This window comes from Poecilia reticulata, linkage group LG12, assembly GCF_000633615.1.
Source record: "Poecilia reticulata strain Guanapo linkage group LG12, Guppy_female_1.0+MT, whole genome shotgun sequence".
Classification (NCBI taxonomy): Eukaryota; Metazoa; Chordata; class Actinopteri; order Cyprinodontiformes; family Poeciliidae; genus Poecilia; species Poecilia reticulata.
The window spans coordinates 1,866,024-1,890,023 of record NC_024342.1 but is presented as its reverse complement, the minus strand read 5'-3'; the positions used below and the strand labels follow the sequence as shown (position 1 = coordinate 1,890,023).

Genomic DNA, 24,000 nt, shown 5'->3' with positions numbered 1-24,000 from the left:
TGATTGATTGATTGAACGGAGTCCAGTAATGGTGCTACTGGTGGTTATATTGGCCACTTTTACAATAGAAACAGACAAAATAACAGCATCGCCCCGTAACCATGTTGCTCAGTGGCAATGAGACATTTTTCTTACTTAATTTTAATTGACTAAATTTACTTTCAGTCTTGGCAACTATGTCACAGAAAAATGTTTCATATTTAAAAGCTTCTTAAATCTTTACATATAATCTGAACAAAATGTACATATGAAATGTTAAAATTTTCACAAGCATGCTACTGATAACAAATTCTCAAAAATGTTAAATAAGAAAAATCTTTCATATTATCAGGGATTAATTTGAAAACCTGAAACAGGAAATGCTATCATTCCAGTGCCAAAGATGTGTACGTGTTACAAATAAAGCGGTTGAGACAATTTGGTTTCTTAGATTTCTGTTTTAGCATCCAAGCTGAGTTGTTGTTCCATTCTCTGCATTCTGTTGTCAACCATTACAAGAGGTCTTCTATGTCTGATGTCTCTTCAGGCCCACAGCTGGTACATGTTTCTATCCACACAGGAAGTGTCTTGCTGCAGACTCTTCAAAGGAGCAACATAACCTTCAACTAAGAATGGACATAGTCTCACATTTTGATGCCATAGACAAGTGTATAATAAGAGTAAGTGTGAGTACTTTGGTACCTTTATGAAATACACACATACACACACTCTCTTGTAGAGTGAATCTACCTTGACATGGTAGGGCCAACGAGACATACATTCTGTTTGGTAAAGCTGTCAGGACAGGACCATTGACCCAAAGTCAGTTGTTATGGAGCAGTTGGAATATTTGAGTCTTTTTCATGAGCAATAGTTACAGACCAGTGAATCATGGCCTCACAAATGAGGGCACTGCATCAGTATGATCCAACCCTGACTTATGATCATCTTAGTTATGACTCAACCATATAATTAATTATTCTAGCAGGTGTAAAAATTGGGTTATGTTGGGAATGTTTGGAGCAAAGCAGCTGCTGCTTTACATAAACAGACTCAGAACTTACCAGGACTTAACAGACAAGTGTATACCTGAGGTATTTTGCCTGCTTTCTGTGTTGGACCTATTTTTGGTCTTCTTCGTCCATGTTTGTACGTCTCCAGTGCAGACCGAGTCCTTCTAGTTGTACGACTCACCTCAATAAGAATTATGCTGGAATTTCTTCTTGATTAAGTACCATTTGGCAACTTCATTAAAGTGGTACATCAAAGGTCAAAGATTGAATTTGTAATCTGCAAGTTTGAAACTAATCTGTATTCAATCCAGCTGGAAGATCTCAGTTCAAGTTTATAATTTTAGCTCCACAACTAAAAAAGCCTGGAAATTCCAATTTCATCCACTTAGCTCCTTGTCTGAACCTCAACATCTGCCACGAAATCTAAACAGATCTATTAGAAATTATCGTATAATCAAACATTTGCAGTAAAACATTTTATTGAGACCAATCAACTCTGGAAACTTGAGTTCTACCTATAATGAACTTCTTTAACTCATCTCATCAGCAAAAACAAACCAAGATTTCTTTCAGAAAACTTCTCCATCTTAACTGAGGAGAATACATCTGGATAGTAGCAGGTGGCAAACCTTCAGACCTACATGAACTCCTTGTGGCCTAGATTCAACAAGGTGGTGAAAATACCTAAGACAGTTTGTAGCACCATGGGGGTCCCCACAAGGTTCTTCACTTTACACACATCTGACTTTCAGTTTCATTTCAGTCATGACATGTCCAGAAGCACTTAGGTGACACTGTCATTATGGCATGTATCAAATCTGGGACAAACTTCCAGAAAACTGCAAAACAGCTGAAACACTTAGCTCATTTAAATCAAGACCAAAAATAGGAACAATGACCAACATGTTTGATGTGAATTGATGATTTTAATCATGGTACTTGACAAAATGTAATGTCTATTATGGGTTTTCATAGCTGTTGATTATATAATGCGTTTATGCTTTCACAAACTGCTGTGTTTCTGACATGTACTGTCAGAAACTACTATATAAATAGACTTGATTGATTAAACCCACAGCCATCAGAACACATAACTGACTGTGACAAATGACCTGGATGATTTTATTGCAATGTTAGTTGGACATTGCACATCTGTTACATTCTAGTATGTGGCTTTATTTTGTGCTTGCTTACTTATTTTTTATTTTTCACTAGACAAAATAATGTTTCTGCAAGGATCAATAAACTAATATTGAATCAATGAAACTCAAAATTATTTTTGAAATTACAGTAAAGAAGTGATTCAAAAATAATAGTTATCAAACTTTAGTAAGTTTTACTAACATTTTTGTAGCAAAAGTTAGTAATGAGACTATGAAACCCATTTTAGTCGTTTCTTGCATTTAATGACATAAAAATTTCAAAAAGTCAGAAAAGGTCAAAAAACAATGCGTTAATATTTATACAGTTTGAAATACAAACTACTCAATACAACTGACAAGAATTCATTAGGCTAGACTTGCATAAAGCAGGGGAAAACAGCAAATCTTTCATTTCATGTACACTGTTGTCTTTTTTATTGTAATAACACTCAAATTCCAATTTACTGTTGAAATTTTACAAAAATATGCATCTGTTATGAAGACTTTGATTCTCAGCATAGATACAAATATATATGCATATGCTCTTTTGCATCTACAGATAGCTCATTATTAAAGGATTTAGTGTCACCATCATTTATTCAGTTTACTTTTAGAAAAATTGCCTTTGAGATGAATACTTGCAGCAGTAATGGAACAGAGGCTGTTTGGAAGTCAGAAATCATCAAACAGGTCTTCAGCTTCTGAAGGTCCTGCTGAAGCTGCTTTTGTAACATCTACAGAGCGCTGGGGAGTCTGCAGCTGATTGGATGCTGCAGAGGAGTCCGCCCTGTTCAGTACACACACACACACACACACACACACACACACACACACACACACACACACACACACACACAGACAGACAGAAGATGAGTGGGCTATTGAATCTGGTCTACAGGAGAGAAGAAGTTTGTCATGTGGCCAATCAGGTGAAAGACGAGGCACAGCCTTTCAGACTGTATGTAGATGGAAGGGCTGGTGTGTGAATGGTCTTAAGACCATTTGGACTTGATGTAGCTGCATTGCCATCGACCATATAACAATTCGACATATCAAAAATAAATCTGCTTAATGAAAATATGTCAATTTTGAAAAAAAAGCTCTAGTTTTTTAATAAAAATCTGGGGTGTTTTGGCCATATCAAAATTGGGTTATTTCACAAATTTGCAATGGAAAAACTTTTTATGCATCACACGAGTCACGCAATCCATCTATCCATCCATTTTCTTGCAGCCTTGTACCTTAGTGGGGTCGGGAGGGTTGCTGGTGCCTATCTGCAGCTAACCTTCTGGGCGAGAGGCGGGGTTCACTCTGGACAGGTTGCCAGTCTGTCGCAGGGCAACACAGAGACACACAGGACACACAACCATGCACACACACACACTCACACCTAGGGGCAATTTAGACAGACCAATTAACCTAACAGTCATGTTTTTGGACTGTGGGAGGAAACCGGAGTACCCGGAGTTTTGGTAAAATCATTACCAAAACCCACACATGCACAGGGAGAACATGCAAACTCCATGCAGAAAGACAGGGGCCGGGAATCGAACCCAGAACCTTCTTGCTGCAAGGCAACAGCTCTACCAACTGCGCCACTGTGCAGCCTGAGTCACGCAATCAATAACCCAATAAACAGATGTCATTACAGGTGTAAACCACTAAGAAGACGACAGGAAGTAGTTGAAGGATCACGGCGTGGAATGCTTCTTAATGACTTTTTGCGTGAACAAGCTTATTCACTTGTGACTTTAATTGTGTTTCTTATTTAATAAAAACACTGCTATTGCAAAATTGTGTTTTTTCAAAATTAGTTGAATACTGACAACGTTTTATGCACATTTGTAAAAGAAAATGTCGCTACTGTCAATATGTTACCAACTTCCCTTAAAATTGTCAGGGGCAGGAAAATGATTCTGTGTGAAGCAGTCACATCCAAATCTAAGAGCCAAACAAGACTACCCAGAATCTGGAGTCAACTAAGCCTTCTTAAACCTTGCAACTCTTCTCACCTTCCTGAACCTAAGAACCAACCTGAGGGCTGAATACAATCCATCATCAACCTCATACCCTTTTTTTTCCTCCAAGCTTGCTGTAATGACAAAAAAGTTGAACATGAGAAGAAAAGTACAGCGTGAGAGAGGGGGAAAGAGGCCCAGAGGTAGTTTAAAATCATTACCAACTGTATTTCGGGCACTGCTGGAACCAGTTAAGAACAAACAACAGAAGTGTTTCAGTGGCGAGGGAAGTCTTTGCATGCTGCAGAAGAAGTCCACAGGGGGGCATGACTAGAGGATTTTTTCTTTTAGCCCCAAGGAGCAAGGTTAAATTCGGGTGGTGAGTGTTCAAGAGCCCCCACAGAGAGCTGATCTGAGGAAGAGTCAGAACAGCAGGACGCACAGTACCATAATAACGAGTTTGTTGGCAACCAAGAAGCTAAACTGAGATTTAGTTTGGACTTAAGGAGAATTTGTTCTGCACAGGAAGAACCATAGTCAGCTTTTGCTGATGTATGCAATATTGCCAAAAGCATATATTCACATTATAAACATAAAACTTCCATTCTTAACCTCCTGAACCCTAGACCTTTTCTTTTTTGAAGGGTTCTACAAGAAAATGACACTGATAAAAAAAAACCACAGGGATTATTTCAATTATTCTGGTATCGCAATAAAGAGAAATTTGAAGAATACCCCAAAGTAATAAAAAACATGTTAGTGAAAGAGCAAATAACAATGGCTCACCACAGAAAGAAATCCTTTACCATTTACAAAAAAAGCACTTTGCAATTCTTTTGAAGGAATGTGTATGATATCCAAATCATGGATATAACCACTGTTGTCAGTCTACAGTCTGACAATTAACTGCACAAAAATGAATGAAAACCAGCAAAGAATTAAGGTTTTAAAGACATATTCGATGAAAAAAAAAAAAAAAAAAAAAAAAAAAAAAAAAAGAGCTTAGCAAAACAGATTACAGACCTTTCTGGTCATCAAATTTTAGAATCAGTATTCGCTCATAGGTTAGTTCTTGGATCCACTCTGTTTATCCTCTCCATCCTCCGCATTGGTCACTTATCACAGGATCTTTTTTCAGTCTACCAGGAAAAAAAATATTGTCCAATCACCCTTTTTTGTAATTCCACAATCTTTGTAAGGTAATTAGAATACTGAAAACATTTATTTTGGAATAAAAGTTTTTATTTTTGAAATATGTGTCCACTACAGTGGACATCGGAACCCCATACATTTGAAATTGAACCTTGATGGCAACCAGTTTGTCCCAAAGAAAATATCCAAACATCAACATAAGAATGAATTTCACATTGACAAAACTGAGCACTGTTGCCTAGCAAGAAGGTTCTGGGTTCGATTCCTGACCCRGGGWCTTTCTGCATRGAGTTTGCATGTTCTCCCTGTGTATGGTGGGTTCTCTCCAGGTACTCTGGTTTCCTCCCACAGTCCAAAAACATGACTGTCAGGTTAATTGGGCTCTCAAAATTCTCCCTAGTTGTGTGTGTGTGTGTGCGCATGGTTGTTTGTCTCTGTATTGCCCTGCAACAGATTGATGACCTGTCCAGGGTGACCCCGCCTCTCGCACGGAACATTAGCTGGAGATAGGCACCAGCAACCCTCCCAACCCCACTAAGGGACAAGGGTGTATAGGAAATGGATGGATGGATGGATGAGTGGGTGGATGGATACAGAAAAATAATTAAATGTCCACTACAGAGGACAATTTTTAAACACTACGATAAAATACAGTCAAAATAATTCATAGAATGTTTTAATATGCTGCTAAGAGACTTATTTAGAATATGCCAACAAAATTTTAAAATTTGCACAATAGAAACTTTTATGTACTTACTTTGTCTCTCCCCATAAAATGTGCTTCTACTGATGAACGTCATTTTTATGAATGAGAAAAAGGAAGGTACAAAAGTCCCACCCCTTCACATGTGGCATCATTGAAAAGCCCTAAATGTCCTCTGTAGATACCAAAAGGAATTAATTCAGTTAAATGCAGGGGGTGGGAGATATTCAAGTTTAGAAATGTCCTCTACAGAGGACAAAAATTAACTACTGGTAGTCATGAGGCTATGCAGATGACACTCAGCTCTACACCAAAACTCTCTATAAATTCTTCCTCATTACTTACCACCCTCACAAGCTGTCTTCAGTAAGTAAACACCCTGTGGGAACGTCGATCTACTCCAACTAAGCATCAAAACCAAAAGCTATTCTAGGTTGGTACACAACATCAGATTCTCCTACCTATTTCCATACAACCTTCTCTGGCCACATCATTCCTCTTTCTTCTATAACCACTCTTTTTGGTGTATGATCATCTTGCATTCAATATATGTCCTTTCACCCCAAGAACATATTCAAACTCGGTTCATTACTCTGGCTTACCCATGCTGAAAAAAATTGTTCGTGCTTTCATCTCCTCAAGATTTAACTGCTGCAATGCACTCTTTTATGGCTTTCCATCCAAACACATCCAAAAACGTCAATACATACAGAATGCTTTATCATGGTCTGTGCTGGACCAAAGAAACCAAGACCTTATCACCCCAACTCTGAAATTCCTCCACTGACTCCCCATATCGGATACAAGATTTCCCACCAATTCATCTATGGCTCCATGCTACTTAAAAAAACTGTCTGCTCATTCCACTAACAGTAATGTGGGCAACACTCCACACCATGGGTGTTCCGTTTCACCACGTCTGTGGAATACCCTCCAAACAATCTGAGGAACCCACAAGCTCCTAATAAGGTACAGGAAAGGACTGAAGACCTTCCTTTTCAAGAGATTTTAGAGTGTTAAAAGTATTTCATTGTCGTTTTTCATTCTTTTATATTTTCTAGACATCTATACAGTAGCACTTTGAGACTGCAAAATGTAAAGTGCTGTACAAATTCAGTATCGCATCAATCAAATTATTAATAGTATCATTGGGATCCCAATCTGTATAAACCAAGTCCTCCTCCTCTGAGGAAAAGTCGACAGGACACAGCCGAGCTCTGCTACCAGCCGCCAACATATATAGCAACTCCTAACCATGAAAAGCTTCTTGTCCTAGCACGCCATTATTCTCTCAACATGTAAAAAAATCACAAAAAAAGTTGAAATACTGTAAAAAAAACATCTCTGTATAAAAATGTTCAATATTCGTGAGAGCCATACTAAATTGCACACAGGGCAGTTTCTCAAGAGCAATTTGGATGATTAACACATACATTAAACAGTCAAGGGCCAATAGATTTGGGGGTACAGTGACCCAGGGTCAGCAGACTACAGGAGCCGAGTGGAAATCTGTACTCTCTCATGGATTATGACCATAAAACAGCAAAGCTTATATGTCAGTTATGGTTTCATCAAGGTAGGTTATTTTTCTGTCTTCTTGGCCGCTGGTTCAGTGCGTTTTGCATGTAGAGCAAGTAATACTCCTTTGGAAAGACGAGAGTTTGGAGTTTTTTTGACAGGTTGTTTGTGTGGGTAGGCTCGTATTGAGGTCATTTGTGTTTGTCAGGTGTGTCTTTTCAATTTTTTTTCCCCATTTAGCAACTTCAAGTTGGAATTGGGTTGTTTTAAAATGTTTTGATCCTTTTACAAGAGTCTCTCTCGTTCAGTGGACAGGAAATAATGGTTTATATATATATATATATAATGTCTGTCTTGAGATTAATTTTGCTGATCAAAGTGCTGCTGGTCCTGGTACTGGGGGTGTTCACATTATACAGCTGTGTACAAAATGCTTCAACTCTTCTGGTGAAGACTGCCTACAAGGTTTTAGGCCATGTTTACGGAAACTGTTGTCCGCTCTTCTTGGAGCAAATTTGTGAGGTCAAACACTAATGTTGAATGAGAAAGTCAGACTGACTCTGTTCTAATTTCTCCCAAAGATTTTCTAATCAGGTTTATGTCAGAGCTCTGTGTAGACCAATCAAGTTCCTCCACACCAAGCTTTCTAATTCTGGACATGCTTTCATGCTCTGGTGAGCCTTCATGTTCGAACTGAAGGGGGCATCGGGAAAATGCTAATATGCAGAAACATTAGCAGTTCCATTCAATAAAACTAAGGTGCCAACTCAAACTCCTAAAAACCATTCCTAAACCGGACACATTACACTCAGCCAAGTATCATTCTCCAGACATCCACCGAAAAAAAGAAACACTTTCAGTGGGTTTTCAGACATACAGTCTTGATTTGTCACTCCACAAACCACTTGGACTTCATTATAATACCACAAGCTAAATATTCCAGCTGAATGTGGAATATTTATGAGTGAGGAGCCTTCCTAATGGCCTTATTGCACAAGCAGCATCCTATCACAGTACCATGTTGAAACTCACCGAGGGTGACGCATTCTTTCACAAATGTTTGTGAACGCAGTTTGCATGTCTAGGTGCTGGATTTTATACACCCGTGTCCCTGGCACATCTTGATTTAACGATTTGCATGAGCGACCCAGTACACTGGAGTATGTCAGGTTAAACAACACAAGATCAATACAATATATCGGCATTTTGTCGAAGATGCAGTTTATTTGACCATAATGGATAGAGAATTCATAATGATTTATAACACAGTAAATCTTGGAGAAATATAGTGTTATGCTCACATCGGCTTTGTTTTCAATTTGAATAGATTTTCTTTGAACAGAGCTTTGTGTTTTCCTGTCCCCTGAGGTCTTTTTCCTGACTTACAATGAAAAGATAAAAATGTTGTTTGATGAACATTGTTGTTTTATTGTGTTTTCTGCTAGTGACCAAGTTCAACAAAAACAATACCATTGTGAGTCAAACTGTTTGGATGAGTTTATGTTTGGCCCCCCCAGAATAAAACTGTTAACTGACAATGCTCAAAACATGTATGCAGTTTTGATGTGGATGGTTTGGGAACAACAAAAGTATTTATGTTTGTGGAAATTTAATCTCTGATTAAAACAGCAATGATGGACAAATGCTGCCTTATTACTGATGATGCTGAAGATTGATATAAAGTACAAATCCCAGAGAAAAGAAAAACTCCATAAAGCATGCAAGTAAACTGACAAGATTGGGACTTTGTGTACAACTCTAAAAACTTTATTAGGCTGGATAACTACTAAAGTAAAGGTCATGTTCAAAACTGCACAAAAAGCTACCAAAATTTCCCAAGGACTGTTTGGATGCAGTATTTGATGGAGTATAAGATTTCAAGGGTCATGAATCAATGTTCTGCATCCCAGTTATGGATCTTGAGAGTTGAATGGACTCTCTCCCATCCTTAACCACTCAATTCTAATGGACATAAACTGAGACACCAAGGCTCACCAAAAGTGATAGCAACATTGTGAAAAAAACTAAACAAGAATAGGGAAAATGTGGCTTAATTAACCACAAGCACACCCACTGCGAAGACCACCACCAAAGTTTGCAAGCTATAATTTGTCTTGTTGAGAAGTAAAGCAATTGTTCTTTATGGCTGTGGTTTCTCAGTTCATTCTTTTAGGGGTTTTTTCTTTTATTCTCCAGGTGCAGAAGCAAATATCCAAGTGTTTTTTTTAATCCTTTTTCTCTCCTTTCTCATCTACTCCTCATTAAGTTAAATAATGAACAAACAAAGCCAACAAGTGTTCTTTTCATTATGCTTACCTTTTTATGAACTGAGTTTTGACTGAGGTACACTCAGAAGGAACTTGCTGTCATCATCCTTTAACAGCAACCATTGAAGATTTCCATTAAAGATTATTATTCAAAAATGATAATTTTCTAGGTTGTTGTGAGCAGAACACACACCCTGCAGTTTATCCCTCCTTAGATGAAAATGAAGAAGTTATATTTCCAACTATGTACAGATTCTCCCTTCTGCCTCGTTTTAGTCCCTGTTAACACGTCATTTAGCTTTAAGTGTTTCTGCTTAAAGGAAAGTTTTCCCACGAAAATCAGCTAACAGAAAGTCACAGTAAAATACTGTATTTGAAACATGCACTGGTTCTGCAAGTGATCAAATATGGCTCCCAGCCATCATGGATAATCACTACAAGACACAGTGGTACTAGTGCCTCACTGCGGGTTTGACTTTTGCTTTTAACTAACATGGGCACATTTTGTGGTTTGAATGGAAAATGTGCATTACTCTGACAGAACGTGAAATATAGTTGAAAATGAAATCTTACTTACCCCACTATTCTAAATTGAGTCCAACATGTTGATGTGTTTTGTGACAAGGCTTTTTTTAAACAGAAACCGGGCAGCGTGAGAAGAGAGTAGACATGCAACAAACAAATGAACCCTAAAAATAAACCGTTTCTATAGTAACTTCCATTAAGGCAGCCATATTGGATTTTGACATCTGGATTAATAAAAAACAATAATAACATTTTACTCTTGGAATTCCAGTTTTCTAGGGAGCTTCATATCATTTTTTTCCAACTTCAAAATCTGAACATTTCAACTTCTGAGTAAGAGTGGAACACACTTGAACTGAACCTTTAGTGAAAAGTGCAATGCCAAAAACCATTTTAGCTTTAACTTGATATGAAAAAATGCGTAAGTTTTTTTTTCCCTTTCCTTTTTTGTAGATGGAAGACTTGATATTAATCTTGGGTACTTGTTATAAAAATGTTTGAGAAGCACCAGCTTAGAGGATGCAGGATGCCAACTAAATTAAATAATAGATTTTTAAACTTCAACCAGATGCTCACTAGACTAATGGTGATGTTCCAGACAGCCAACACAGCCTAATGATTGTGGAAACAACTGCGTGTGAACTGCTGACCGCTCTATCGGACAGGACAATTCAGTCCTTCTGTCATGGTAACTGAACACTGAGAAGGTGCTGAACTGTAAAGGCTTCTAGGTGGATGGGAACCTTATAATGAAGAGTAAGTTTTTTGTGATAACAACAACATCAACATGAAAATTGGAAAGTTGAGGCCAGAACTCTGAGAAACTTCAAACAAAATGCAAAAGGCTCCAGATTCTGTTCAGCATCAACTGACTCATCATTAAATGAAATTGTAATGACACAGTTATTGCAAATAATTTCCAAGATTTCGCAATGCCTTAATTACTCATCCCTCTTCTTGTTCTGACATGACCGTTCATTTCATTCTGGTTCCTTTAGCCAATAAATGTTCGGTTTCTTTTTCTTTAAATCTCCATTTCAAAAAAAAAATAAAATAAAATAAAATAGTAAAGGGAACAAAAAAGGAGAAAAGTGAAAACTGAAAGTACCCCTGTCCACTAACAGCCACCAGAGAGCAATGATCTGTTGTCCAGGCAACAGCAGCTGCTCACTGGCAGACTGGGAATAGAAGGCTAACTTTGGGGAACAGTTTACAATCAGCTGCTCTTGGGAAAGCTTAGATGCAGCGTATTCACCTATTATTTGATGTAGTAGGACTGCTACAGAGAAAGTCAGACTGAGACAAGTCTTTGGATTACATTCTAATTGAACATGTCCAAACAGAAGTTGGCTCATGAAGTATTTGGCCACCAAATCAGCATCTTTTTAAAGTTTTAAAAGAGTGGCAACAGAGCTGGAGCACTGACACAGACACCATAGAAAAGTTATATAATTGTCTCATTGAGGTCTGGAATTGACTTTTTAGCTTTAAGTTCTAAAAGTCATTTAGAAATCACACCTGAACAAAGATCTGAAGAATAATAATTAAAAGCATATTACTGTAAAACAAGGCCAAGTAATTTCTATGAGAGATGTTATCCAGCTCTGAAATGTTAGCTAAAATTGTATCATCTGGAAGCCAAACATCTACCAAATGGTCACACTACACCTGACACCCTGGTACCTGCAGAGAAGAAGTGCAAAGAAACTATAACATGTTAAAGGGGCAGTACTATGTTTTTCAGGCACATAGTGCCATTTTGTAGCACAGCCAAGAAACTATGTTACCTTCAGTTGTTATAAAATATGACATAAATCAAAAATTACTTAAGAAATTTACTTCCTGATTTAACTCCTTGAAATAAGGCATCTGTCTCTTTAAAAACTCCTGCTCTTTCTGAAAAATGGTTCCTTTGTTAACCCTTTAACAGCATTTTACCAGCACTGTACTGAGAAGTAGCTAGTACAATGAGCTCAGCTCATACACCGTTCCACCAGGTGTTTGCCAACAGCTGCTGGCTAGTCTGAAGGAGCTGCATGTGTGAGTCGTGGAAGAGGGCTGCTCTGTGAGGCAGAAGCTCAGGAGCTTGAAAACTGCAACTCTAAGGAGGATCTGCACCTTAAAAGTGGAGTTAGGTTCACTAGGGTGTTGTGAACAGTTGAATGGTTGCCATGGAGATTAAATGATTTCTCAATCATGCATTAAAGAATCAAGGCAACACTCTAGGTATATTTCTGATGGGGGAATGATGTGATGTAACATGATGTAAAACTCAAAAAAGTCAATTATCCTTTAACAGGAGCACACACAGACAGGTAGCGCTGAGAACATGGAACACAAACTCGTACCCCTTTTTCTTCTCTGGGTTCTGCTTTTTCACAGCCAGCTCTGGAGCCCCAAGATGGCGGAAACGACGCTTGCGACAGGGAGCAACATCAGTGATGTCACGGAGGTTCAAAGGGCTTGGAGTAGCAGAATCTGAGGAGAGAATAAGACGAGGTATAAGACATGTCAAAAGAAACTTTTCTTTGATTATCTACATTTTATGAGGATACAGATTATGACTAAGGTTGAGTCTTAGTAATGATCAGCGCTATAGCACCAGCAAATGTAATAAAACTCTGATTTATCCATTTTATTTTTTTACAGAAACAATGCCAATTACCACAACATCAATTTAAGTCATTAGCTACACTTGCCAATAACTTTTCATATCCAAGATTACTTTTCATTAGATACCCGTTTTATGTATCTATTTACTTTCACCTATCCAAGGAGTGTAATTAAAATCAGATCTGATTTTGCTTGGAAGGCTCGACCCAGATAGAAATTGAGCAAAAAACTTTATTGAAAAACTTTTTCCACAAAATTGGCATGTTTCCATTAAGAGAATTTATTTTCTTAATCTCAATTTGCGCAATTTTATGATCAATGGAAACGGATATTGTGTTGAAGTGGGTATCATGTGTGAAAGCAACATTGCTGAAAATGGCACTCTGCTTCCACCACTTACTTTCTTCCACATGCAGTCAGGTTCTGATGCCCATGTGTCCATTGGTGCTTTCAGCAGTGTGGGCACCAGGACTGGCACCGTGTGGCTCAGAAGCCCCATATAAAACCAACTGTGATCCTCCTATGAATTCCAATACATTTTAATCAAAAGGAGACTTAATTTCTTCAGTTGCAGCAGTTTAGCTGTTGGATCTCCACCTACATCACTGAGTCATGGCTCCGTCACCAGTGTTCCTTCCTTGGCCCACTGTGGACAGAGATTGGGAACACCGCACAAAGGCTGCAGTTTTGGAGAAGCTCTGATTCATTTGCCTACTTATCACAATCTGACTCACCAATACATGCACTGGCAACACAAACACAAAACACCTGTTAGTGGTCACCTCGATTAGGATCAAACTAAATGAAAGCAAAAGTCTTTTTCCTCCTGGTTATTACTGGGTGTGAACGTCAGAGTACACAAAATTTTACCTACTCCGATCTGTGCTCATTTTTTCCCCTGGTAGCAGTTTCTACACAAAACAAACTCATTTTCAGACAAAACAAAACCTAACATTTCCCAACACTTCATTTACCCCTCTCCCCCTGCTGACCATGTTAGTTAGAACCATGGCAACAGAAACAACATAAATCCAGCTAGTTTTTCCTCTTAAGATGGACGAGGAAAGTCAACAAGGACCAGAAAGTTGCCAAAAAGCCTTGATGGATTAAAAAAAAAAAACCTAACCTGGCTGTGATGTTCTAGTATGGAAATTTTTTTTTTTTTTAAACTGACACATTGGGAGTTCTGCCAACTTTTATAAAGGCTTTCCACAGCTGTCTGAAAGGTAAATAATGAACCGCACATCGTATTCTCTGGTGATGTCGCGCACTACTAGTGTCCAGGACAACAGCGAGTAAAAGTCAGGAGGAAAACAAAATGTAATGTCAACATTAGCGGCTGCTTGTATTTAAGGCTGTGTGGGGATGTTGGTTCACAGAGGTCCAACTCGATGCATTACCTAACCTCTCGGTGACGTCATGACTGCTACAGTAATGGAGCAAAAACATTCGGCTCCAATGACAACAGTAGCCAGAAAGATCACATTGAACCAAATATTACAAATCTATGGGTTTTTCATTACACTTCCCATGAAGGATCTCAGTGATGTTGAAGCATATATAGCGCTTTCTGTAAACACCAAAACATACATCTGCTTACTTCAGACACACAAAAAAGCCCAGTAAACTACAGTAGTTTTCAGAACACCTGATTAAATGTTGACATACCTACTTAAATTAGTCAACCTGGAACTTAAAAACACTGCAGTTGGATTTTATTAACCAAGATTACCACATTTAGACTCAATTAATCATTTGACATCTCTTTTATACAAAAATAAAGAGAATGAAAAGATGTGCTTAGAAACACAATACTGCTGTGATTAAGACATAAGGAAACCAGACCGACTCTTATCCTCTACAACAATTCATCTCCATGTGCAGCATAATGATGTTTTTAATCTCCAAGATCCAATATTGGCAGTAGAACCAATTTACAAACTGCTCTCCTATTCTGTTGGGATTTTAAGTGATAAACAAAAACTAGTGCATAATTGTAACGTGTATGAAAATAGCATGCTCTTTTTACAAATGGAACTCTGAAAAAAGTGTGTGTTTCAGTCAAGATGGCAGTACAGCTGGGGAATCTATCAGCTTGCTGACTATTCTTTGAAAGAAAAGGTCAAGCCAACAGAAGCTGCTCTTCTGTTAAACTACAACACAGTTGAGTTACGATCCAGCTGCTCGTTTGTACAAAAACAGTGACTGGTGGCACTTTTTGAAACCAGGTCTCGGAGTGAAACTTTTCTGCAGCACGCTGCATGGTGGTGTCAAGTACTAAGCAGGTGTAAAAGCTCACATAAGCGGTGGAACGAATGGCTCTAGGGTTTGTTCTACGCAGGCATAGGCAGGTAACAACAAAAACAATTGCAAATAGCAAATGTACTCTGTTGTGCCACTCAACATGTTCAGTTTAACAACTTCTGATAAGTACTATATTACATGAGTACTTCATTCATGAGCGATGGAGACAAGTCGCCCATAAATAAACTGAATTAAACAAATTGAAGCTATTATAAGACTTGTTTTTTGAGGGCAAAAGTCGTTTAAAATCTGAGCGATGTGTATTAAAACCACATAACATGAATTTGAAGTTTGTCATATTCTCCAGATGGCCCTTGTAAGGCCACAAAATCACATTTGTGTACTTTGGAATGATAAGTATTTGATTAACAATAATCTTACCTTTAAATGACGGATGAGAAGTTCCTGTTGACTGCTCTTCCTTCAGCTCTTCGTCAGTACTGCCTCCATATTCATCATCCTCGCTGTTGTGACCTGCTGTTCGATCCGATGTTGCAGAATCCTTGTTTTTCTGTTCATCAGAATTCCTACAACAAAACCACAACAGAGTAATAAACTACTTAATTATTTATAGCTCTGTAAGATCTAACATTTCAAACACATGCTTCTGGGACCCTTAGTCAAAAACATGTATTCAATCCAATAATTCTTTTCTGCCTTCTTATGAATGGTCTAGATCCAAAATGGCAACACTACAAACTCCTTCTTCTGAAATAATTACAAGACATAAAACGGGTTTTTTTTAATTTTGTTTTGAATAGGGTCGTAAAAACTTGCGTTAAAAAACATAAAATAACAGAAACTGGAGAGAATGTGCATCTTTGATAATGTCATATTTTCAGTCAATAGTTTCTCCCTTTCTTAAGTATATAAATTATGGCATATATGTTATGAAAATATAATCAACATATATGAAGAAAAACTACAAATGTATTTGTTACAAAAAAATCTTTGTTCCTTTTTTAAAATAAAACATTTTCTGACTTATTTTTTTAAAGAAACTTTAAGGGGTTTAAAAATAAGCCAGAGTAAAAGCATTGCTTCATATATAATGAATTAAAGACACCTAAAGTTTATTTTTCTTGGTTGTTGCTCCAAAGAAAATATCTCTGGAAGTCTAGATGTGAGTTTTATCAAAAAGACTGAGTGTCTCTCTCAGCATGCAGAGCTAATGGAAAGCCTGGTTAATGACAGCACAGCACCTTGTTTCCTGCAGCTTTGTGAAAGCTTCCTGCAGACTGCGAATCTTTGTTTTCTTCTCATTGAGGAGCAGGACGAACCGAGAGTACAACTCTGCCTTCAGGGTCTCTATACTTTCAGCGTAGTGCTTCAGCCTGAAACATACACCAACATAGGTCACATATACATCAGACATGGAGCAGCAACCTAACACTACTGCTATGTGATGGATGACAGAGACAAAGGGCACAGAGGAATTTCACTTTAGAGAAAGACATGTTAGTTAGATTTTTGTAAGTTTTCTGTGCTACTAAAGTGGTAGTGACATATGCTCAACCTTACTAATGAAAGCACATAAAATGTTAGAGAAGTGTGGACATTCAATTATGTTGTCATTGTGATCTCAAGTTGTTCAATAGTAGTAAAACAGTCTTGCTTTGCAGATTTACAAGAAGTAGTTGCCATGCGCCAAGATTATTAAAACAACATCCATAGGACTTTATACAAGTCAATAAATTATAACCTGGATCAGTTTTAATAAGGAGAGAGCAGCCATTTAATGCGTCAGATCTGGGGAAGCTAGCTTGCTGCTGACTACTCAGTTTGGTTAATCCATAGAAGGATTAACTACATCTGGGATGGAACACTCAGATGTAGGCCCTTAGAAATCCAGACTGGTCTTCTGCAATAAACCAGCCTGGATTTATCAGGGAAGTGGTCGATATTCACTGGATTTATGAATCTATCCATCCCTAGGGAAGAGAGGCGGTTAGATGTTAACCTCACAGAATGGGTGGGTAGTTAGCTGGAAGAGGCTTAGCACTTTAAATAAAAAAAATGGTGACCTCTCAGTGAAGGGATTTAGAGGGGAAGCGTTCAGGATGTCACCAGGACACGTTACTATGAAACCTAATCTCTGCTGCCTGGATATCGAGCTGTCATGAGTCTGTGTCTTCAGTCAGAGGCATCAACAGATTGTTGCAAGACAGACTGCTATCTGAGATACTTCCTGCCCACAGCATCACCAACAATTGACGACTCTTTGATTATACTCAGATGGATGGATATGAGTTACAACATTCTTTTGGGATGAATAATGTTCTTTTGAACTGAATAAAGTCTCAAGTCAAAGTGAAACCAAAGGAAAAATAAAAATTGCAATACATTGCTTATGAAAGTGGGAGGTTGGCAAAGGAAAGCAAAAGTTCATTGGTTATAACTATAGGCTTAAAGAATAATACCGCTATTCTGTCTTATTCTGTATATTGGAAGTATACTTCCAATATACTTTATTGGAAGTATATTTATACTTCCAATAAATATACTTGGAAGTATATTGCAACAATGATCTGCTGCATTAGCTAATACGCATGCTAATGCAGCTTTCAGACTTTTAGTTTCCAAACTCTTAATCCAAACATATGGAGTAGGATCAGGTTTAAGCCGTCCAATATCTCCCATACAGATTCAAATAGGCTTTGTCGCAAACAATGAATCATATTTTCCGACACTGATCATGAGCTTCAAATGAAAAATGACAAGACCAAAGCTGAAACATTGACAGGTCAATGCTGTGTTGCCAAGGAAGCATATTTTCTTTAAACAGCTTAAGATACAGACCAAGTGAATGTTAAACATTAGCTGAACACCATGACAGTCATCATGAATGAGCTAAAAAAAGAAAAGAAAAAAAGAACAGAATGCTTTAGAATTTTAAAAGTTTGTTGACGTTTTCTTGGGTTCTACTGATACCAATTTGGAATTTATCCAACATGCCTGTGAACTTCAGCCTTCCAGGAGCAGAACTTATCTGTCGTTTACTTTTCAGTGATGTTTTGGTGTTCCTGCATCAGCTTCTGGTTCTCCTCCTTCAGTTTGTGGTTATGTTGTTGCAGTTTGTTTCCTTGCTGCAGTGTGTGTATCAGCACCTCTCTCACAGCCTCAGCTGGCTCCTCGACAGCATCCAGCGAGACAGAGCCAAGTTTGAACTGAGGGAGACAAATTTCACACCATTTAGTTTATTTTGTTTGAAAGGAAGTCAATAAGGTTCATTTCCATTCACAAAGATCTGTTTTTATATAAATGAGTATCAGACTAAATTCAAATGATGACACTTTTATAACATTAATAACTTGCCAATGCAGGCGTTGGGATGTGCTTCTCTAGTCTGTAGTTTTTTGTCCATTCACGGATTAGATAGAAGGAAAACTACAACTTCTTTCCTTTCTCTAACCTTTATTTGAATTGGGAACCAATAACTGGCCACTTAATCAGATTAAAATAGATTTACACCATTTGCTTTTAGTTTAATAACAGCTGAGATCAATTAGAACAGGAATTATGGCCCAACTTCCTAACTGTGGCTGAACTCGCAGCACAAAATAAGATGATTTCATTGTGTTTATCTGCTTGTACTCTGTATAATAAAGTTATATATAGTGTTTAATCTATTTGACAATAAGTTATTTTCTTGTCATTGAAGTATTTTTATTATTGGCAGATAAAAACCACACTTGTATAATGGTGTGGTAGCAGTGACAGAGGTGTCTCTGCAGCAGTTAACTTAAAACCAATAAACAGACGTTTCTGTCAGATCCACTGACCATTTTGCAATCAAGACCAAACCTAAACCTAAAACCATATGATGGTTGTAATTACTAATGTTTGCCTGAATGCAGTAAATCGACTTTGATGCAAATGAGTAAAGAGTTCCTTTTTAGTATAAATTATGAGAAACATCAATTATTTTGAAATTCTTGTTCAGCATTTGTACTCCAGAATATTGGGGGGAAAATCTACAAGTTTTAATAACCCTGAAATATATGTTGCAGCATGAAAAAAAAATACAGGGATTTTCAACAGATGACAAATAATACAGTAAGTCTGCCGTCTTGTTGACAAGTAACATTCACTGATTATAAAATCTTTTTTCAATGTTGCAAGTATAGTTTTTTGTGACTGCAAAACACTCGAAAATTTAACAATGGCTAGATTTTAGTAAATATTGTGATAATAATCACAATATTTATGCTTATTTAGTTCTTTCCTCCTTCATTGCTTCCATCACTCTGTGACCTTTAGGATTCTGGGGAATGTCATGTGTGTCCACTGTGAGCATCTGCTGGTGTGAGACCAAATATTACATTAACATGAAAAATCCAAGTTCATAACACTTTGAATATAGTATCCAACAATTACTGCATTCCAAACAAACTTTTGTGATATAAATACTGCATACACCGATATTGTGATGACTATTTAGCCACAATATATTTTTCAGACCTAATAAGCATCACAATATTCAGCAATAACATTGCAAATATATATTTTGCTGCTATATTGCAGCCCAGTTGTTTAAAGTATAAATAATTCTTATTTTGTAAATACAGAATTATTATGGAGATTTATGTGTATGAATGTGACTGTAATATCAAATGCAAGAGAACAACTCAAAGTGGACATTATATAGACTTTAGGGTCAGTCAAATTATTTTAAAGGACAAATAATATTTGAAGGTGAAGCTCATAACTTTTAATTTTTACGGGTTAGAAAGCTGCCAATCCCTCCACATCACAAATAACTGGGAGGAGAAACTAAAGAAGGTATCATCTTTTTTGTTTGCGTTTTAGAGAAAGGAAATTCTCATCTGATTATAAACTTCAGCTAAACTTTCAGTTTAATTGCCTCCGTTTCTGTAAACAATGATTCATTTCTTCCTTTGCAGCAACACATTTCCATTCTGTCACAACAAGGACTTTTTGCAGTTTCAGCATAAAGGAGGACGTATGCACAGCTGACCCTTAAACAGGGTTCATTCAGAGAATTGTGAAAATGTTTTACAAACTAATATTTAGGTACAGGAGTTGATGAGCTGAGCAAATCTAGTAATATTAAGTTTTATTTACATTTGTTGAGAGAAGAAAATACTAAAGAAAGACTACTGAAAATTATGTCAAATAATTTGTTTTTCAGTTACGTTAACCTGTCAAATAGACTTCCTGTTAAGGCTGCATTATGTAATTTTGTTAAACTTGTCTTTATTTGTGAATATACAACATGCTTAAAAAGTAAGTAGTTCTCACAGATATGTCCTTCTGCATCTTCTCATATGTCAGAGTCACAGTGCGGCTACTGGTGGGTGGGTGTGGCTTCAGGGTGAAGCAGTAGGAGGCAGAGGGCTCTGGCTCTGTTAGAGCCTGCTGGACGTCCTGGATGTACTTCTCCTTCGCCATCTCCAGTTCCTCTGCCTCTTCATTCACCACCACCTCACTCACTGCACACATACAAACACATCCTATGTTTTTAGTGGTATAAAATGGTTATCTGCATGTAAAATGATTTTCTTTGTATAACCTTCCTTCATACAGTCAGACAATAATTAAGTGGATGATTGAGCAGCCTGTAGAATAATCTGTAACAGCCACAGCACTGAGTTATTGTTTTCTGTATGACTTTATGTATGAAGAATTTTGGCTCACTCCTCTTTGGAGGGTTGCTTCAGTGAATTGAGGTTTGCACACATTAATTCCTGCACAGCTCCTTTAAGGTTCCTTCCACAGCATTTCAATAAAGCTGAGGTTTGGACTTACTCTGTGATTTTGAAACACCTTTATTCCTCCTTTTTGACATTCTGCTGCAGACTGGCTACTGGGGGTGAGATCATTATCCTGGTCATAACTCAGCTTCTGCCAACATTCATCTTCTGAATACATAGCTTTACATTCAACTAGAGTATTTTATAATAAATGCATTCTTGACAAACACGCCATTATGCATTACAGTAATACATCATTATGATGGTTTCATCTGCCAAAGGAAATTGTCAAAGAAAACTTGAATTTCATTTAGATGCAACATTATACATCTAAACCTTGAGTTTTGAAGAGAAAGGCGCTCTCCTGGCAATCCTTCCCAACATGCCATAATTCTTCAGGCTTGTCCCCATTTTAGGGTGTAGAACATTTAAAATGCTAAGTGAGGCCTGAAGAATCAGTTAGCATTGTATTAACACACACATTTATGCTCAAGACCGACAAGCTGCCAACAATTCTATTTTTATAGAGCTTTTCACACCACTAATGATCAATTATTAGTGCTTTAAATAGCAGAACGAGGAACCTATGATTTCTTTAATTTATTGTTGCTACACCAACTCCAATCGTTTACTTTGTTTTTATTGGCACAGAAAACTTAGTCATCTGAGAGTTCTAGAGTTGGTAAGGTTCATGAAAATACATTAAATCATGTCTTAAAGGCTAAACATTTAAGACTGGAGGAGACTTGACTAGCACCTGTAAAACCACCAGGACCGAAATGATCTTTACAAAGACCTCCAGGAAGTCACTGAGAATCCCTTACAACATACCCTCCAATTTTTACTGATGGAGGCAGTGATGTTCAAGACAAACACAGGTGAAGAGGGAATAGTTAAATAACTTAAGCAAAAAATCTGTTTAACATCTTCAATGAATTATCACAAAGGATGACTTTTACCCTTTCCTCTCCATGCCTTGTGTCCATCAGTCAAAAGCAACTTGAAGCCGAAGCCTAAGCCCCGCCCCTCCCAGTCCACCCGTAGAAAGTAGGAAAAGTCAGCCTGAGAGGAGAGGTGGATTTCACGCACTGATGTGTTCATCCCTGAAGAAACACAAAGAAATACATAAAGAGGTCAACCTACAGCATAGTATTCTGATACAGCTTGTTGTAAAGAACAAGTAGGCGTTGTAACTTTGTAACTATTTAATAAATAAGCAAATGAATAAATACTATTAGAACCTCCAAAATTGCCTTAAAATTGATTGCACAGCTACAAAATTCTAAATCATATTTTAAGCATGAATAAATTTAGAATAAATTTTCCACATAGTTGCTCCCAGTGACTTGCCGTCACTGGGAGCAATATTAGGTTTTTCTCTCTTCTCAAAAGCCATCAACATGGATGTGGAAAATAGTAGTTGGTGATCAACAAGATCGTGTTACCTTTAAAGCCGGATGAGACTGAATGACATACAGACAATATCTTTACTGAATCATTATACAAAATGTTGCCTCATGTGTCCGAGCACATCTATTCTTCCTGAGAAGTCTCCAATTTTATGCATTTTCTTCATAAAAAAAAAAATGAAGCAATAATTACTGTTACATTTGACAATACAATAATAATCTACCATCATTCCTGTCTGCATAGTGGTACAAGTTTTAGCTTTGCTGCCTTTCAGAAATTTTGCATTAACTTTTTTCTGAAATCACTTTATTCTTACTTTTCTTCCAGACAGTGTAAAAACAAGCTCATGATGGTTTGTAAGAAGAAGTTATTCATCTGAGCTAAAAAAATAATATGGACAGGAGCGCATGCATGGTCCAAGTGAAACTTATACATGGACTTAGAGAAGTACGTCAAGCCTTTTTAGTTTTTCAGGTCATGAAACAAAGCTGCACCTTTGAACTATTTTGTCCCATCATTCTGCATCCAAGTTATACTGAAAGAAAGGGGATGGAGGAAATATTCTGTCAGAGCTTTTAGCTGCAAAGCAGTATAAATAAAATGCAATGAGTGTTTTTGTCTAAGACAATTTCACCTTCCTGTTTTTGATTGTTTTGTTGTTGTTGTTTTGTTGGGTTTTTTTAACCATTACTGCAGGTATTTGACTTTGCAATAGGAGCTTGAAAAACTAAATAAATAAAAAAAATTCTACCAGTAAAAAGTGACTGCAATTATAAGCATTGCCTAAATACAACATTCTTCCGGTAAAAAAATATTTTCTGTTGGAAACTATAAGATGCAGTTTATTAAAATGAAGACAGCTGGAGAAACCAACGTAATGCTTTTCAATGTCATATTACAAATCTGTTCATTAGAGAATAACGCCAGGAGGCATGGAGTATGACGCCATGATATCTATACCAACATGTCTGGTGAATTCCATGAAAATGTACTTTTAGATGCAGTGAAAAGTCACAGTATACCCTCCCAATATGGCGGCGTCTTTGACGTACGAAAGTGTGTTGTTATTCTTCTGCCCATTAATTGTTTCAGTTAAAAACCAAAATAACGGTAAACCCTCCTGATACATAAAATGTTCCAACTGAAAGATGACTTCATTAATATTCAGCCTGTAAGATAGTAAGCTGCAGAAATGTAGGTGTTAGCAGTTAGCTGGTCAGAGCTAACAGATGGTGGAGCTGTTTGTAAACACAGAGCGGCTCGCGCTAACACGTCAACAGAAGCGCGAGGAAAAGCTCGTTACTGCTTCGAAAACAACACATTAGTTCTTGTCTTACCTCAAGTGGAACAGTGACGGTCTGGCGGCTGAGTTTAGAAGAAACCCTGATGTTTCACTTGTTTGAAACAACTGACTGAAAACGTGAAGCCACACAAAGCAAGGCTTATATTACGTCATCAATAAGCGACAATACGGAATAACGTAATATAAGTTTTTCAGTTTGGAAAAATGTAGACGAAAGAAAAGAGGCTTTCCAATGGACTAGCAACATCTTGGACAAGATCCCTGTGATAATCATCTGAGTTCTCCACTTTATGAACTGCTGATATTCAGACTGTCGTGATGTTATGTTGTTGAAGACTGAATTTAATTTGCAGGAGAATGGTGAAATACATCATATCAATGACTAGGAGGAACACGAAA

At 37.4% G+C, this 24,000-nt stretch overlaps 1 protein-coding gene across 2 annotated transcripts; it reads right to left on the bottom strand.

Annotated features, from left to right (window-relative positions):
- Positions 1-2,376: 2,376 nt before the first annotated feature.
- Positions 2,377-23,747, bottom strand: xrcc4 (X-ray repair complementing defective repair in Chinese hamster cells 4). 2 transcript variants are annotated; one of them, XR_534977.2, is made up of 9 exons: positions 23,636-23,747; positions 21,848-21,991; positions 20,437-20,627; positions 18,175-18,341; positions 16,377-16,508; positions 15,556-15,701; positions 12,606-12,735; positions 5,116-5,231; positions 2,854-2,921 (listed from the first exon to the last, which is right to left on the bottom strand). XR_534977.2 is itself a non-coding variant. In XM_008423176.2 (8 exons), the coding sequence occupies exons 2-8, from the start codon at positions 21,987-21,989 to the stop codon at positions 2,807-2,809; spliced, it is 1,023 nt and encodes a 340-aa protein (XP_008421398.1). In that variant the 5' UTR covers positions 21,990-21,991; positions 23,636-23,746; the 3' UTR covers positions 2,377-2,806. The 2 variants fall into 2 exon arrangements, 1 of the variants encoding a protein (XP_008421398.1); XM_008423176.2 differs by lacking the exon at positions 5,116-5,231 and having other exon boundaries at positions 2,377-2,921; positions 23,636-23,746.
- Between the last annotated feature and the right edge of the window lie 253 nt (positions 23,748-24,000).

Bases quoted from the DNA above. Each gene is read 5' to 3' on its own strand.
- xrcc4 (XM_008423176.2), bottom strand. From the start codon at position 21,989: ATGAACACATCAGTGCGTGAAATCCACCTCTCCTCTCAGGCTGACTTT. The intron at 15,702-16,376 runs GTGCTGTGCTGT...GTTTTGTTGTAG, and splicing joins ACAAAGCTGCAGGAAACAAG to GAATTCTGATGAACAGAAAA. The intron at 2,922-12,605 runs GTACGAGTTTGT...TGTACTGAACAG, and splicing joins AACCCAGAGAAGAAAAAGGG to GGCGGACTCCTCTGCAGCAT.